General features: G+C 34.1%; 1 protein-coding gene across 1 annotated transcript in view; it reads left to right on the top strand.

Moving 5' to 3' along the window:
* The window catches only part of LOC139688280 (anoctamin-1-like), a 31,108-nt gene extending 28,460 nt beyond the window's left edge, over nucleotides 1-2,648 (top strand). The window contains exons 15-16 of the mRNA XM_071585765.1: nucleotides 248-353; nucleotides 1,279-2,648. Of these exons, the coding sequence (XP_071441866.1) occupies nucleotides 248-353; nucleotides 1,279-1,584 (412 nt within the window). The 3' untranslated portion in view covers nucleotides 1,585-2,648. The remainder of the gene's footprint in view (nucleotides 1-247; nucleotides 354-1,278) is intronic.
* Nucleotides 2,649-16,394: the final 13,746 nt, after the last annotated feature.

Below are 16,394 nucleotides of genomic sequence, written 5' to 3'. Positions count from 1 at the left end.
GTATTTGTTTTATTAATAAAAAGTATACTTGAACCATTATTCACTCCTAGTTAATTATATATAAAAATATACATTTATGAGTGAAATTGGTAAAGGCAGAACGTATAAATAGTATCACTTACCTTCTCAAGGTGATTAAAATAGTAATATCATTTTGTAAAAATCAGAAAAGATAATATTCTCATTCAACTAATAAAAGGTGTGCATAAAACTTTGCATAATAAATAACAATATGTTGAAATTACAGGTATCCAGATTTTAGGGAACCTCCATCCTCAGAAAATAAATATGATAAATCAGCAATGTACTGGCATATATTGGCCGCACGACTTGCATTTGTTGTTGTTTTTGAGGTGAGTAATTACTTCTTATTGTAATTTGGAAAGTATTGGCAGAAAAATACTAAATCTTGCATGTGCAAGTTTTATTTAGTGATGAAACCTGAGTTTAGCGTTAAGTTGGAATCCAGTCTACTACTTTTCAGTTAATTATGGATTATGTATTGTGTGAAGGGAAATAAATATTTCTGAGCATGCTATATAAATAATCATAAAGAGCTTATATTACAATATGCCTATAAAAGTATTGATACAATATATTACAGCTTTGTAAGTAGTGAATTGTGGGAACTCTATTAATATGTTATTTATATTATAGTATGTGGAGGAAGTTAAAGTAGTGCACTTGACTCGATAAATAGTGGTGATGCCTTTTCTTTTCAAAGAAAAATGAAAATAGAGTTTACATTAAATTTTTCATAAAGACCAACAAAATATACTATTGGCAGTCAATAATAAGTTGAATTGACATGGATTTTCAGGCAATAAATCTGTTTTTAAAGTTAGTGCCCGAAAGAAACATCAGGGTTTCCTCGAGTTGGCTCATTATCAGTTTGAAATCAAGAAGGGATGGGTTAGTTTCTTGTGTGGATATGATTTTATTGTCCAGAACTTTTCTGCTTCTATTAACATATTTTCTTAAGGGTAGTAAGTCTTAAAAACATTTCATTTTCATATTCTATGCCCTTCCTATGAAATTCCTTTGTATACCTTTCTACAGGGACTATGTAATAACAGGGGGTGAATTTATAGTCATTTGGAAGCTTATTAAAGGCACAATGAAACTTTGTTTGTGGCTTACTGAAATTTCAGGAACAAACAATTCTCAAATTTCGTGGCACATGTAACAGTAACAGTCCAGGTAGAGTCAGTTCTAATGTCATACATTTTTTAATTCTCTATGAGAATTATTTTTATTTGTGCAAATGTATACTTGCAGAATGTTGTCGTACTGGTAATGCTACTCGTGCATTGGATAATCCCAGATGTCCCCAAGTCCCTTCGTGATAGGATTCGTCGTGAAGCATACTTGACGAATGAAATTATCATCAGGAGAGAAACTGAGAGGGCACTTGCTAGTGGTGGTACATATGAAACTGGGGATGGGACCCCTTGGACACCATTGCCTGAAGATGGATCAGAGACTAGTGATAGATCTCTTCTACTCCTGCCACCTTCCAAGGCCAGAAAAAGAAAGAATAGCAAGAAGGGCAAAGAGGCCAATGACATACCTACTTCTGTTTGACTTAGCTCATCCTGAAAATCAATTTCCTGCATCTGCTTTTATGATATTACATCAAATTTTTTATTATGCATGCAAAACTCTCAAGGGTGTGTATGTTTTATTTTTGTTTTGACTTCATTATTGTTAAGTTTTCAAAATTTTTTTGTTGCCTGAAATTGTAAAGATGAGAGAAATATCCTCACAAAGTTCAGGGAAAGCAGATACTGTGGTCTGCGGTGCCATTAATTACATGAGGTTCACTCATGTATTTAGACATAGCCTAGCTTTCATCAGGCAATATTGAATAATAGGTAGACATGAGTTCAGTACTCAGAATATGATGCAGTCAGTTTTATGCTCACTTATTTCGTGCTGATAAATTAAATATTTTAAGACATGGTATGATTCTATTGCTGAATTTGAGTGTTTTCAGTAATAATTTGAATGGAATATTTTATATATATTGGCTGATAAAACAAAAACAATAATTGTAATATCAGGTTATAGAGATGTTTTATTTTTTTGTGGTAAATTTAAAAATATATTGAAGAGTTTTAATTATTCCAAATTTTAGGCTGACTCTAATTTTAAAAACTATTAATTGCTATGGTAAATATTGTTTTTGGACTTGATCTGTGTAAGGCAATAAAATTTATTCTGATTGCCTTACCATGGTCACTCGCAAATAGATACTGACGTAAGCATTGCCTTCACTGAAAACCTCATATTTACTGTTATTGTTGTGAAATTTGATAAATTATTTAGTGTCAATTGAGTAATGCCTTAAATATGCCAATATTATGTGTGTTCCCAAATATCATATGCCAACTTACTTAAATTATTCTATATTTTTTTAAATGTGGATTTATGCCGATGCATATAGAATTTGTTAATTAGATGTTTTTACAAATTGTGGGTTTATAGATCAGATTCGCTTATGCAAAAAGTCCCTGAGGAAGGCAAGGATCTTTGTTAGATTTTTTGGATGTTTGTTAGAATCACACTTTTCATAGATGAATAATTGCTAGGGTTTCATGTATCAAACAGCGCAGCTTGACATTTTAATTTTTCATCATAGTGATGAAAGTGGCAAAAGTTTTGGCTACTTAATTGTACACCTGAGAATATTCTTAATCTCATAAATTAAGGTGAGACTAAATTTTTATGGACTCATCTGTATTCCTTATCATAAATTGATGTCAATATGTTGTCTCTATTGATAAAATTCAATTCACTGTACATATGCGATTACCAATGGCCTATTTCAATACTCGGTGATACTCAGGAAAAAAAGCTTCTTGTTAAATTTGAGCATTTTCTTTGCCAATTTATTCTATTTCTCCAAAAAAGTGTCATTTTCCTTCCCAAAATTCTGTTATTCATTCTGTTTATATCTCTTAAAATTCACTGGAGAGGCCTCTTGGTCCAATTTTGATCATTTTAATTCCTCGATTTCAATTTATTTGCAACTCTGATAAGCTCATCTACTTCCATTTTCCCTCAAACCATCGTTTTATGTTGTTTTTTCCTTCCTGGTATCCATGTGTTTTTGACTTTGTATGCAAATTTTATATATATTTTGTGATTTTTGAATTTTCATTGTGACTTCTCTCCATTACTCAAATGAGGACAAGGAGATAATATTAAAGAAAGATCAAGTTTTTGGCAGATATGCTGCCTACCAATTTAATTCTTCTGATCAATAACCTGGCTTCCATCTATTTTTATTGTTCATTACTTTCACATTTTTATTGGGGATACCTTGAAACTACTTCTCATCCCTTCCTAAGTCCTGTTATGTTTTATAAAGTAAAACATTTTAGTCAAGATTTGGATGCCTTTTGTTCTCAGTTTAGCTACTTCTATATTATTGGGCCATCCAAAACTGCATGATTGAATGTGAAGAGAAGCTTTATTGGCCTCTAGTACCCAAAAAATATTGTTTATAAGCTATATCTTATACGCCGCTATATTTAGACGTAAAATAATGTGATATTTGCTGTGTTGTATGTGATAAAATTGTATTCTCCATTGACGTTATATTCCTTCATAGCACTGACAGCGATTGATGTTCGGGTGGTGAGACACTGTGGTGACCCAGTAATCCTGGTGTATACCTAAGTGTCTAATTCTCATTGTATTTTTCTTTTATCAACTGCCAACTCCATCTTGCTCACGAGGTTGAGAAAATCCAAACATCAGTAAAGACCATTTTATTAGTTATGGCTTTGAAGCTTATTTCAAGCAACTATAAATATTCTCATTTGCTTTCAGCGTGGAACTTTTTTCCATTGGTCCCTTCAGCTGATATCTCCCTCACTTTTACACATATGTGAATAACTCCACAAGCAGTTTGGTTAATTATGTCATAACTTTATTTTGTGTTTTCAGAGTAATGTAATCTTTCCGTGAACTCTCCCACTCTACAAAAATAGTCTCAGTCTTGCACTAAGAAATGTTCAAAATATCTAATTGCAATTTGCAGTTCCTATCAGTATTGGCAAAATCATCCCTGTAATGCATTTTCTTGTGATTCAGTTCTTTTCATAACCTTCCTGACATTCTCCTATGCTATTTTTTTCAATTTTCCCTCATGTTTTTATTCATAAAACTTCTCAGTTTTTCACTAAAATACAACTGAATAGTGTCCTCATGTAATCAGTTAATTTCACAAGTCAACATTAAAACATTTTTTTCAAATTTTCACATGTCAACTTTAAAATTCCATACAAACGTCTAGATCTAAAATATGAGCTCACTAATAAGTTGCTTGCTGAAATTCCATTTGCTGAATTTGTGTGATTTAGGTAATAATGGCATTGCAGATTTGATTCATCAAAGCAATGTTAAATGTTTTAGTTATTTTCAAGTAAAAACAGCTCAAAATTAAACATTAAGATACAGGAAAATACAGAAAAACTTATCCTTAGGGAGCTAATATGAATTTAGTGGGGAGCAGAAAACTTTACCAATATATAATAAAATTTTATTTCATTTACTTACATTGAGCTCCCAAAACTCAGTGCTGCATATAAGGCTTAAGCTGTGAGCCATAAGTTCAAAACTACAGAATTTTTCTGTTGAGGCTAATCTCCTGGCTTAAGAAGGCAGCATGTTAAAGTATATTAAAAGAACTTTCCTTAACACTATCCATCTCAGAACTAATGAAGTTTTTTGATTCAGTTACCCCCTTAAATATTATCACATTTTGAGATGCCCTGATTTTTTTTACATTCTTGTCACTGAAGGAAATTGAATATTGTCAGCTGGAGAATATGCTAATTTTTAAATTTAAAAAAATATTTTTAATGTCGATATTAGGAGTCATGCCTTGTAAGGTGTGAACCAGTGGATATGTGCTTTTTAATGAAAGTGAAGTGTCCTTACTATGTGCTATGAGGAATCAATTTCTATTGATATTATTGTGAAATCTGAGCATTACCCTATATCATATGTAATTCTCCTTTGAACGTAATGTACCATTGGTTCTAATCCAGAGCATTGAAAAACTCTTGTATTTGGAATCGACTTCTATGTAATGGTGTTTGAAAACTTTGGTTTATGCAACCATAACAAACACCACACACAATAATCACTCATTGTACACATCATATAATCACTTATCTATAAAAAATGTGTGCATTTGTATACGCAAGTGCTTCCAAAATGCAGATTGACTGGGCAGAAAAGTGAACAGCCTAATTACTCCTTTCCTCTGAATGACAGCCTTAGATATTTATTAGTGATTCTATCATATTGCATCATGCTACCAATTTTTCCTAATCAAGTACAAATTGAATGTATTTTGTGTTTTAATATGTCCCATCCTGTCCCAGTCCCCACACACAGGATGTCCCCCCATCCTGTGTAAGTTTCAACCCTCATATGTCTAGTTGGCAATCTGCCTTTTGTCTGGTATTGAATTATATATCTGACTTTGTCAGTCTTCAGTGTTGTGCATAACTCAGATTTCATTTTATTTCATTATTTTTATCACAGTGTGATCAAAGTTCCTTTAACATTGCTGCTGTGATACAGCCACCCGCACAAAATGTTAAAATGCAGTGTTTATATTATTAACACTTAAAATTTGTTGAATCTCAAGAATTATTTTGCAGGTGATTGTTTCCTATGTGAATTTCTATTCTAGTCAACATAATGTGAAGTCCATTGAATGCCATTTTTATATTAAGTTTATACTTGACTTCGTGTGTTGTAATTGAAACAATGAAATGTTTTGGCTGGGTCCTATTTCTGTATGAGGTAGTCATTTTGATGTAATTGTAGAAAATACTGCTTAGTTGGTGTAAGCAAGTTAAGTACATACCTACCTGCCTACTTGCTGGTTGTGGTATAATAGCACGGGAATTCTTAATTTCACTAAATCTGGAGTGCTCATTTATTTTTCGAGTAGGCCTCCAAAAATTAACTGCCTAAATGTTTGATACATACCACCTCATTATGATTTATTGTATCAATCATTGTTTTTAAATATTTGGCCATCATCAAGGATTGAAATATTGTTTGCATAGATGTGCAATTGATACTGATTCATATTTGCTGATTTGTACTTACATTGTAAACAGCAGTTACAATTTTGGAGTGTTATTAAGTCTGGTACATGTTATAATTGTATATTTGATTAAAATTTTTAGATGCCTTTGCTTAAGAAAAAATCTACAATTTTATTTGTTTTAATTTCTCCACTAAAATCACCCCCAACCAATTTATTTAAATTTTGTGCCATTCGATTGGCAAGTAAGAGAAACAGTCAATAATGACTCCTTTTTCCCATGCGGTAAGTTTCTGATGAAGCATTTTTGAAACAAAAGGAAAAGAAGAGGAAAAATAGCAAAGTGAGCGGCTTTGGGATTTTTCAGCTTGATGTGAATAAATCGACACTAAAAAAATCATTATTGTGATTAAGGCTGCAATAAATGGTAATAACAATTCATGTTTAACATTGGTATTAGCCACATTCAAGTGGCATAATTATTGTTTTATGAGAGAATAGAAATTTCAGAGCAATTGGAGAAGTCTGCCGAAGTCCTCCATTCACAGTGAGGATAGCCATTTGGCTGGAATTCAAGCAACAGGCAATAAAGTCATTTGCAATTAATTTCCCTGTGTAAGTTTTAATTTTACTAAATTGCAGTTTTATGGAGATTCAATATGAATAAGTTAATGAAAGCATTGATCCAAAAAGATCATGCGAGCAGTATGTATTTTTCAATAGGTTTGTAAGGAAATGCATAATTCATCTGAATTCCGCGCTGACTGGGGTGTTTATACTAGTGTCCATTTCAATTAGTCAAGGTACACTCATAAGTAACTAACTACTTTCCATGAATGCATGGAGAAATTTTTATTCCTTGAATGTTGGTCAAGAAACTTCATGCATTGGAATTAAGAAAGTATTTGGCATTTTTATGTTGAGATCAAGAAGGTTATTACAATGGAAAGATTTTTGAAAGAGTTTTATCTAAGAAAGTACCCTGTGAGGATAAAGTTTCACTTATTGAATAAATTATTCTGACTTCTATCTTGTCATTACCTACTTGTTACATCAGGTTACATCGCATGTAGGATTTGTGTCCAGAAAATGCTAAAATGCAATACATTTTGCATAAATATACTTGATAGATATAACAAAGTAGTGAATTAGGAGGAAAACAAATCATTGAAATTAAAAGTATGGATTTCATTAGAGGTGGGTGGGTATGGTGTGCTTTCAGAAGAATGCAGTCATAATCTAGGCTATGCCCTCAAGGAGTGTTGCAATACATGACTTTTCTTGTATGTTACTCATCTGCTGTGAAAAATTTCTCTCCAATTGGGCTTATTTTAAAATATTAGTTAGTCCAGATTTCAGTCAAATCTGCATAATGTGCTAATAACCAACTTTACCGACAATGTCTCTCATCTGGGTACGAGACTGCCATCTTTCATTTTTTATTATTTACATGGCTCAAATCTATTCCATATTTTTGTTTTAATACATGAATATAAAAACTGTGTAACATATGAATTTTAGTATGGTACGTTTAGAGTCGTCCATCTCCAACAAAAGAAAGACCAACTTTATCCTTATTGAGGCTGTTCAAGGTTTAGGAAATATATACCATCAAAACCTGCCAAAATAAGCCAGCATGTGCAAAAATATATTTATACCAGTAAAACAACTAACTCTTGGGAAAAAATCAAGTCATCAAAGAAATTTCAGTTCCATACCAAGGAAGAGGTAGAAATATTGATGGGTAATTTTTTCTCACATTTTTTTCCAAATTCTGGCTTTCGTAAGTTTTTTGTTGGTACTTTTTGCCAATACAAGCGATATATTCCAAAAGCAATAGCACCATGCAAAGCAAGAGAGCTGTATTCCACTTTATTTTTGATTTCTTGAGAAGGTGAAACTCGGCTCATGTGTACCAAAAAAAAGGCAATGATTTTATGATATGCAATGCATGCCAATATGGCTGTTCAGAATGATGCTAAGTAGAAGCCCCATAAAATAGGGATAAGAAGACAATACAATAAGTATTATAATCAGCATGAAAGGTCTGCCAAAAAATAAAAGAACGATTTTTTTCCCATTGATTCAGACTACAGGAGAGAGGCAGTTTGTGTTGGGAGATCTTGGAAAAGCAATTTCACCCACGTCAGTTGTCTTCAGGCTGTTACAGTGTGTGGTTCACTGCTAGAGTGGACCCCTGTTCAAGGGTCGCATCTTAAATTCACAATGCCACATTCCAAGGAGCAACCATATGTGACAAAATTTTGCACTAAGCTCAGAAAAGCAGGTGCAGGAAATGAAGTAATTTCCCAAGGAATGATTATCTGCTGGCAAAGGAAGCTCCAGAAGGGTAGAGAGGAAGTTGATGATGAGGAACACCCAGGATGTCCATCAACAGCACAGCTCAACCAAACTACGCCATGAGGTATATGCTCAATTCCAATAAATGCCCGAGTGTCAGAATGTTAGCAGAAGGATGCAATGCTCTGAAAACCATAGTGCATTGTATTCTTACTGAAAATTTAGCCATGAGAAAGGTGTGTGCCAAGATGGTTCCCAAGATGTTGTCAGAAGGCTGCTGGTGTGATCTCTTTGATGATGTCCCAGACCTCCTAGAACCCTGATGTGCCACCATCAGGTTTTCATTAAAGGAAGTATATAAATAACTTAAGGTAAAAACTTTAGTTTTGGTATGAGGTGCAGTGCTGTTGATAGAAATAATGAAACATATTTGCTATATGAAATGAATATAGAAAAACAAATAATGAATACATTATAAATTTAATTTTTGATGAATTTAGAAAAAGTTTAAAAAATATAAGATAAACCAAATCCAAGGAAGAAATTTAAAAGAAAAATTATTCATGTAATCAGTTTCATAATCCATTGTAACTATAGCTGATTACTTGAAAGATTTTGATTGTAATCAGATAAATGAACCGTAATTAGTTTTATAAACATAGAAAAATCAGTTGGTGTATTCATATTGAACCTCATCATATCATAGAGTAGTTCATTTATTTTAAATCTGAATGCGTTACAGTCATGGCTAGAAAGTTTTCTGTAATTGTATAAGAAATGATAAGTAGTTGAGTTTAATCATGCCCTCTTGAGATTAAAAAATCATTGGTAAAGTGAATTACTTATAAATCCATCACTAGTTGTTTTGCCCAAAGGAGTAGTCCAATTCTTTTTACAGTTGTGGGCATCTTGATTAAAATTTATATTTTAACTCATATTTTTTTATGATATACCTGTATATTCAAATATAGGGCTGTGTTTTGTTGTGAGAAACAAAATATCTATTTGATAGTTGTGTCCATCCAACCCCCAACCTTAACCAGTAGATTAGCTTATAATAATTCAAATATGATATTACTACTGAGTCACTTCTATGTAATTGTAAATATCTATTCACTGAAAGGCCTAATTTTGCAAAGCAATTAGTATCTAAATTATTGGATTATTAACTTACATGCCACTGCAGCAGCATTTGACTGTGTTGAGGCACCAACTTCAGAAACAATATGAAGAAATGTATTAAAGGGAGGAATTTAAAAAATAATATGTCAGTGTTTTCTTTAGTTACATGTTGTTAAAATTTTTATGTAGAATAAATTGAGTCATAAATTTCTGTTTAGTCTTAATGAATTGCTTTTTTTATCATTATTGTTGTGCCAGCTGATATAGAGTGGCCTCTGAATTATGTTCTTAATTTCATAGGTGAAATTGATTGAATGATTGGCAGTAGGTTTAATCTTGCGTGGAACAATGCCATCAAGTTTTGAGAAATGCCATGTTTTCTTCATTGTAGCACTGCAGGCACAGCTTCCCATCATAAGGTCTGATTTGGCAGTGGCACCCAAATATTTTAAATTATGAGGTCAGTGGTTATAGACAAGGAAAGGGACCCTTGCCTCCCTTCCCAATCTCTAAAGTCTGATCCCAGGTATATTACTGAAAACTGCTGATATCCATTATTTATTTAATGGAGGGGTATTGTCGACCTGGACCTGGGACCTAAACCTGAAAGACCAGTGGCCTTTGTAGATGTTTAAATTTGGGCGACATAAGTTGCAGTCGGTATATCTGAATAAATGTATGAACTGCAAGAAATAAATAAAATGTACAAACATTGGGCAACTAAATAGAGAAGTGTTAAAATGTTAGTACGATGTGTAAGAGTTTTAAATAGGCAATAATTTGAATATGATCTTTATCATTTGTTGGAAATATAAAAACATTTTCTGCTCTCTTTAGTTACTACCAAGAGTTGTGGGGTAGTATTTATATAACCACATTCCAATTTGTATGAATATCAATGCAATTGCTTTTAGATTTTTACACCACAAAATAATACCAATACTGAAAAACATGAAAGGTCATGGTAGAGGCAAATTTTAGCCAGCATTTATGTACCTAGCTTGGGATGACTGGTGGTGAAAGAATTCCCAAAAAATATTTATTAAAATAAGATTATCATTGTGAAGAAACTCGTTAAGTCTCAAAATGTTCTCAAATAGTGTATGGAATAAATAAAACCAATTTATTTTTTGTAATTTTTAAGTACAACTAAATGGTGTGCTTCTCATTTCTCTAAAAAAAACTCCATGTAATTCATTTTGGTTAACCAAATTTTTTGTTTTAAATATAAAAAACAATTGTAAGGGGGGAAACGCGACATACCTTGTAATCAAAGAGCCCTTTGGAATTCATTTTAAGAGAAGGTCGGTTGAAGGGAATTACCATCCGTTGCATTTAATCTGTAACTCTTACGATATAGTATTAACACGGAAAAATGAATTTTTTCTCCATGCTGTGTACTCAAAAGAGGCACTGGCAAGGAAAAGAACTGTGCAGAAAGTGAAGGCATACTACATATATTGACACACATATGAACTAAGCTGATATAAGTGGAGTGCTATACAAGAAGGTTAAAAACACTATCGGAAAGTAAGAAAGGAAAATCTGAGTTAACAACCTTAGATAAGTTGGTAAAATATTAGTCAAACCTGGAACCACCCTTTTGATTACTGTGATGTTGTACATATACCAAGGCCTTTCAGGTGAAATGAAAACCAAACTCCAGAGGTCCCATAATTCCTTTGTATGGTACATTTGTGATCTTAGAAAATATGATCATATTTCTGAATCGTTTACAAGAATATTCTGGTTATAGCTAGAGGGTCACAGGCATCTACATCTTCTTTCAATTTTCTACAGCATATTTTCAAACGACGCACCTAAGTATTTGTACAAATATTTCCTCCCCATCAGCTCAATCGACAACAGGAACACTAGGGGTAGAATTAAACTTCTTGTCCCACTCTTTCGCAGGGAAATCCATTACAAATCTTTCCATGCTACAGAATGCCATCTGTGGAACTCTCTCCCAGTTGACATAAAAAACTCAATCAACAACAAAATTTAAGAGAGCACTTAACAAGTTCATTTTCCTGAGGTACAAAACTTAACGAGTATATCTGATCCCCCTTCCGCTCTGTTGCTATACAGATCATCTTTTCCACCCTTCTCTACTTTTTCTTTTGTCATCTCAAGCTGCAAGTCTTTGCATCGCTATCATTATCTATAGTTTTAAGGCTATGATTCTCATTACTTTTCATGTGTGATTAATGTTATAATTTCTTCATTTCTGTTTATGTGACATGATAATATGTGCATGTATTCTGTGAAGAGTAATCAGTATAATTTACGAGTATATGTATCGTTCTTCTTATTCAGAGTTTTTTCGCAGGTTTTTCACTCGCCCCTTCTCTTCGTGGGTGTTTTCCTGCGTGGGTTTTTATGGTATTTTCATTTACCGGAAACTATGTCATTGTCGATAGCAATGGACGGAATGAATTAAGATAAAAGGAGAAGTGAATCATTGATTGAAGTCCACAGTCGAGTTTTCTCATTATAATGCAAAAAACTTGCGTACTTTCGTATATTAAATTTCTGCGCCGCTGGCAAATGTAAAAGTGTACACAACTTTTTAATTGATGGTTTAGATTGAAGTAAGGAACGAGGCATATTACATTTCCAAATTGCATGACTTACTCTTAATTGCATTATTTATTCTATAATTATTTATTATAAAATGAATTAGAATAATGAAGGTAAATACTATATATTGCGGGCGGTAGATATGGCATTTTTGGCACGTTTTATTCCTTGGTCATGCGTCATAAAACGTCTTAGTTTTGAAGTTCAGGCAGCGCCAAAATTGAACCTATTACATTTTATAGAAGGCAAAGAAACGCTTCATTGTTTCCAGAATATCTAGAGTATAGGATTAAAATATTTTTGTCTCATTAAGGAAATACGCAAATTGAACCAAACGTCAATTATTTAATCCGACCAAAACCTCTCGAGATAGAATTTGAAATTAATTGAAATTTTCTTTGATAAAAAATAATTTTTCCGTCATATCTTTCTTAATTTCCTTGATGAGCAATTTTACTTTTACAAAGTTTGTAGAAATTAAATGTCCCCTCTCTGTTTAAACCAACGTGTTTGCTGTGGCATAAATAGCTCATGCAAGAATATGTTTCTGGCAAATGTAGTTACTTGATCAAAATCAGCCCAGTTTTGATCATCACACTGGGGTATATACAAATAATGAGTATCGTCGAGAATTTTATGCAGCCTAGGATCAATGGGATTTACGCGGAGCACATTTAACGGAATTAATTGCCAATAAGGAAATGTGAAATTATTACTGCTTACTTTATTGCTTTTGCATGAGGGTTCATTTTTGTGGCTGTAAAATATTTATTAATGAGAGAGCCTGATAGCCGAGTCCATCTATCAATGAGACCATCTATCAAAGAGTAAATCGAGATTTCTTTTGTTAGGGATGTTACTGTGATAACCCTTCCGGTGTGTCCCTTACGAAAACCAAAATGGGCGCAAATGCCTCTTTGCTTATCCCTTCTGGCCAACCAATTTCAATATGGCAAGCGGTGCGATTTTCTTGTTATTTGAATGTTGTGGGAAACGGATTGGCGGCACTACGGAAACGAGCTGCCCACTTGTAGCACACACGCGCCGAATAGGGATTAGTAAATATGGTGACCCGCTCGCATGTGACGTAACAAAACCATAGGCAGGAAAAATGGGTTTTCAAGAAAATAAGTTCGCTCCAAGCTAAGACATTATAACATTGCTACTCACACACACACTGAATGGAACAGATTTTTTCTTGGATAATGTTTTCGGTCGAATCCCACTCATTTGGATGTATCCTTTCGTTCTGTTGCTGCAATTTTCTTGACGGTCGGTAAATATGAAACTTTCTCTGCGCCTCGAGTTTTAACTTCTACTTCATTGTTTCATTTCATTTTATGATAAAAGTGAAAGTAGTTAATTAAAAGCTAAATACCAAGGTATATAACCGAGACATTTATATCTAGCTTACTCATTTTTGCTATGATATCTTTCATTATAGAGGGATCAATTTAATTCGGTAAATTATAGATTACCGTAAGACTGGATATCGTAAAAAAACACTTCGTGTGAAAGACTGGAAAATTCATTCAGGAAAGGTTCTTCCAAAAACATAGAAAACCAATTTTATTTTATATGCTCTACTAATATTGAATTCTCGAATCGTGATAAAAACATGACAGTCCTATTGAAGCAAGATATTGGTAATTATGGCTGGATCGTAACCGCCAAGAGGTATACTGTAAATACCGCTGTATATGGGAAAATGGGCTTGATTAAAGATGAACGCATGATAGGTAAAGACGATCGGGGACCGCGGATATTAAGAAGCAAAAAGGCACCAGGAGTTGACAAAATAAACGGAGAAATAACCAAGGCATTCGGGGTCAAAGCGAAGGATGCCCTCGATGGAATAATCGAAGATATCTATTTATAGACAAGTATAATGATGGCAATATCGATGAAACCGAAAACAGATTAATGCGAATAACACAAATTGGGTCTGGTGACTCAAGCACCGAAAATCCTTACACGGATTATTAGCCGAAGAATAGAAGGAAGGATAAAAGGAAACCTCTCAGAAAACCAATTCGGATTGAGGAAAAACCGAGAAGCAAGAGTGGCAATTCTCAGCTGGAGAGTTCTGGCCGAAAGAATGATACACGTAAATACGCCATTATACGTATGTGGCATTCGTGAACTTGGACTGGATTCTCCTCTGGGTGAGTCTGCTCCTTTGTTTACAACAGTAAAATATTGGGAAGCAGAGTTTAAACGAGGCCGTACGAGCTGTCAAGACGAGTATCCCTCCAGAAACGGTGATGAAAATCCACAAAGTGATACTGGATGACTGTCGACTGAAAAGGCGCGAACTAGCAGACATACAGCAAACAGGGCAAATTTGATGGAATAACGCTGCTCCAAAAACTTCGGCATCGCGTTCCGTGACGTGGGTCGAGCGTGGAGGTTCGCGTTAACAGAGCTCCTCACTACACCACAGCTCAGAGCCGACTGCCTTTTTCAGCGTCGCTTGCCAACATACCCCCCTCCAATCGCAGCCCGTCAGAGCGGTGCTGGGCGCGCCTGGAGCGGCGGGAAAAAATCAGTACATTTATTTTCCGGACGAACCCTGTATATTACCAGAAAATTTGGACATGAGAAAGCTGTGTCGTGAAGATGTTTCAATTGAGTGTTTAGCAAAGTTTCACAGCAACAAAGCAGAAGTTTTGTTCCTTTTCATAGCCATGGATGGAACATGAGTCCATTACTTCACACCCGACACAAAAGAGCAATCAAAACAATGGATTCAACGGGGAAAACCGGTCCCAAAGAAGGTGAAGACCGTTTCATCTACAGGCAAGGTCATGGCGTCGGTTTTTTGGGATGTGCGTGGGATAATTTTCATTGCATATCTTGAAAAAGAAAAAAACTATCAACGGTGGGTATTATGCAAACTTATTGCAACGTTTGAGCGAAGAAATCAAGCAAAAGCGGCCGCATAGGGCTAAGAAGAAAGTGTTATTTCATCAAGACAATGCACCAGCTCACAAAATCCGTTATTGCAATGCCCAAAATTCATGAATTAAAGCTTGAATTACCACCTCATGTACCTTATTCGCCAGATTTAGCCCCCTCGGATTATTTTCTGTTCGCAAACTTGAAAAAAAAGCTCGGTGGTCGAAGTTTTTCCAACCATGAAGAAGTGATGTCGGCAGTTAATGGCTATTTCGACGGGCAAGACAATCCTTATTATAAAAAGGGTATCGAACTTATTGAACATCGCAGGAAAAAGTGTTGAATAGAACTGAAAGGAGATTATGTTGAAAAATTTATACATTTTTTCAAGATTTTTTGTTTTCTTTGTTGAGTCCGGTACTTCTGCGACCACCCTCGTAGTGACGAACTGTATTCATTCCATGGATGCCAGAAGTTTCTTTCTCTTGTGCGTTTCTTGAGGATTCTATGGGGCTCTGGGATGCGTTACTGGTGGTTCCCCCATTATGATTTCTTGAATTTCTCCGTAACACTTACTTCCTCACATTGCAATGATTTTCAACGAATCTCGCAGATTATTTTTGGACTTTTAAAGATTGCATTTAATTTCATAATAAATATTTTCTCCAATAGGAATAGAATAATCGACCCATATTCTAACAGCGTCATAACGAATGTGAAATACTTATTATTTTTTTACTTTATCACTATGTATGTTCACCTAACACCCTTTCAATAGAGCCATGTTTCTTTTTTGTAGTTCTGACTCCTTTTTTGCATGCATCCTCCAAATGAAATTAAATTAAAAATACTTCGCCTTTCCACATAAACCACTTTTATTACTACCTAGGTTTCGTTATGGTATAACATCATCATAACATCATAACCTGATGATGTTATACCATAACGAAACCTAGGTAGTAATAAAAGTGGTTTATGTGGAAAGGCAAAATATTTTAAATTTAATTTAAATATGAAGAATTTCCACCAAGTGACGCCAGAAACGGTTTCATGCATCCTCCAAGGTAAAGGTAGTTTTAGACGAGAATGACTCCTAAGTCTTTGGCGTGTACCGAGATGTCTAATTCAATCACACGTTTCTTAAATGCTATTTTGCTTTTCTCATTTATTTTACTTAAGGAATAGGTGTAAAATTATTTATCTTATGTTAATATTATGCATGATGTAATATATGTGATGAAGGTATCATAATACTCTGTAATACCTAATAGTAAAAAAAAGTTCCGTCCCTAAGGGAGGAGCCTTAGGTCCCTAAGCAGGTTTTTAGTTTCTTAGTGCTAATATAGCTGCTGGAGATTGCTGTCGCTGAAACTTTTTTTAAAAACAGGTGATATATGTACTAATTTAGAGAAAT

This window comes from Hetaerina americana, unplaced genomic scaffold (genome assembly GCF_022747635.1).
Source record: "Hetaerina americana unplaced genomic scaffold, ioHetAmer1.1.p SCAF_2, whole genome shotgun sequence".
Classification (NCBI taxonomy): Eukaryota; Metazoa; Arthropoda; class Insecta; order Odonata; family Calopterygidae; genus Hetaerina; species Hetaerina americana.
Note: the sequence above shows the minus strand (reverse complement) of the source record. Positions and strands in the feature narration are given on the sequence as shown.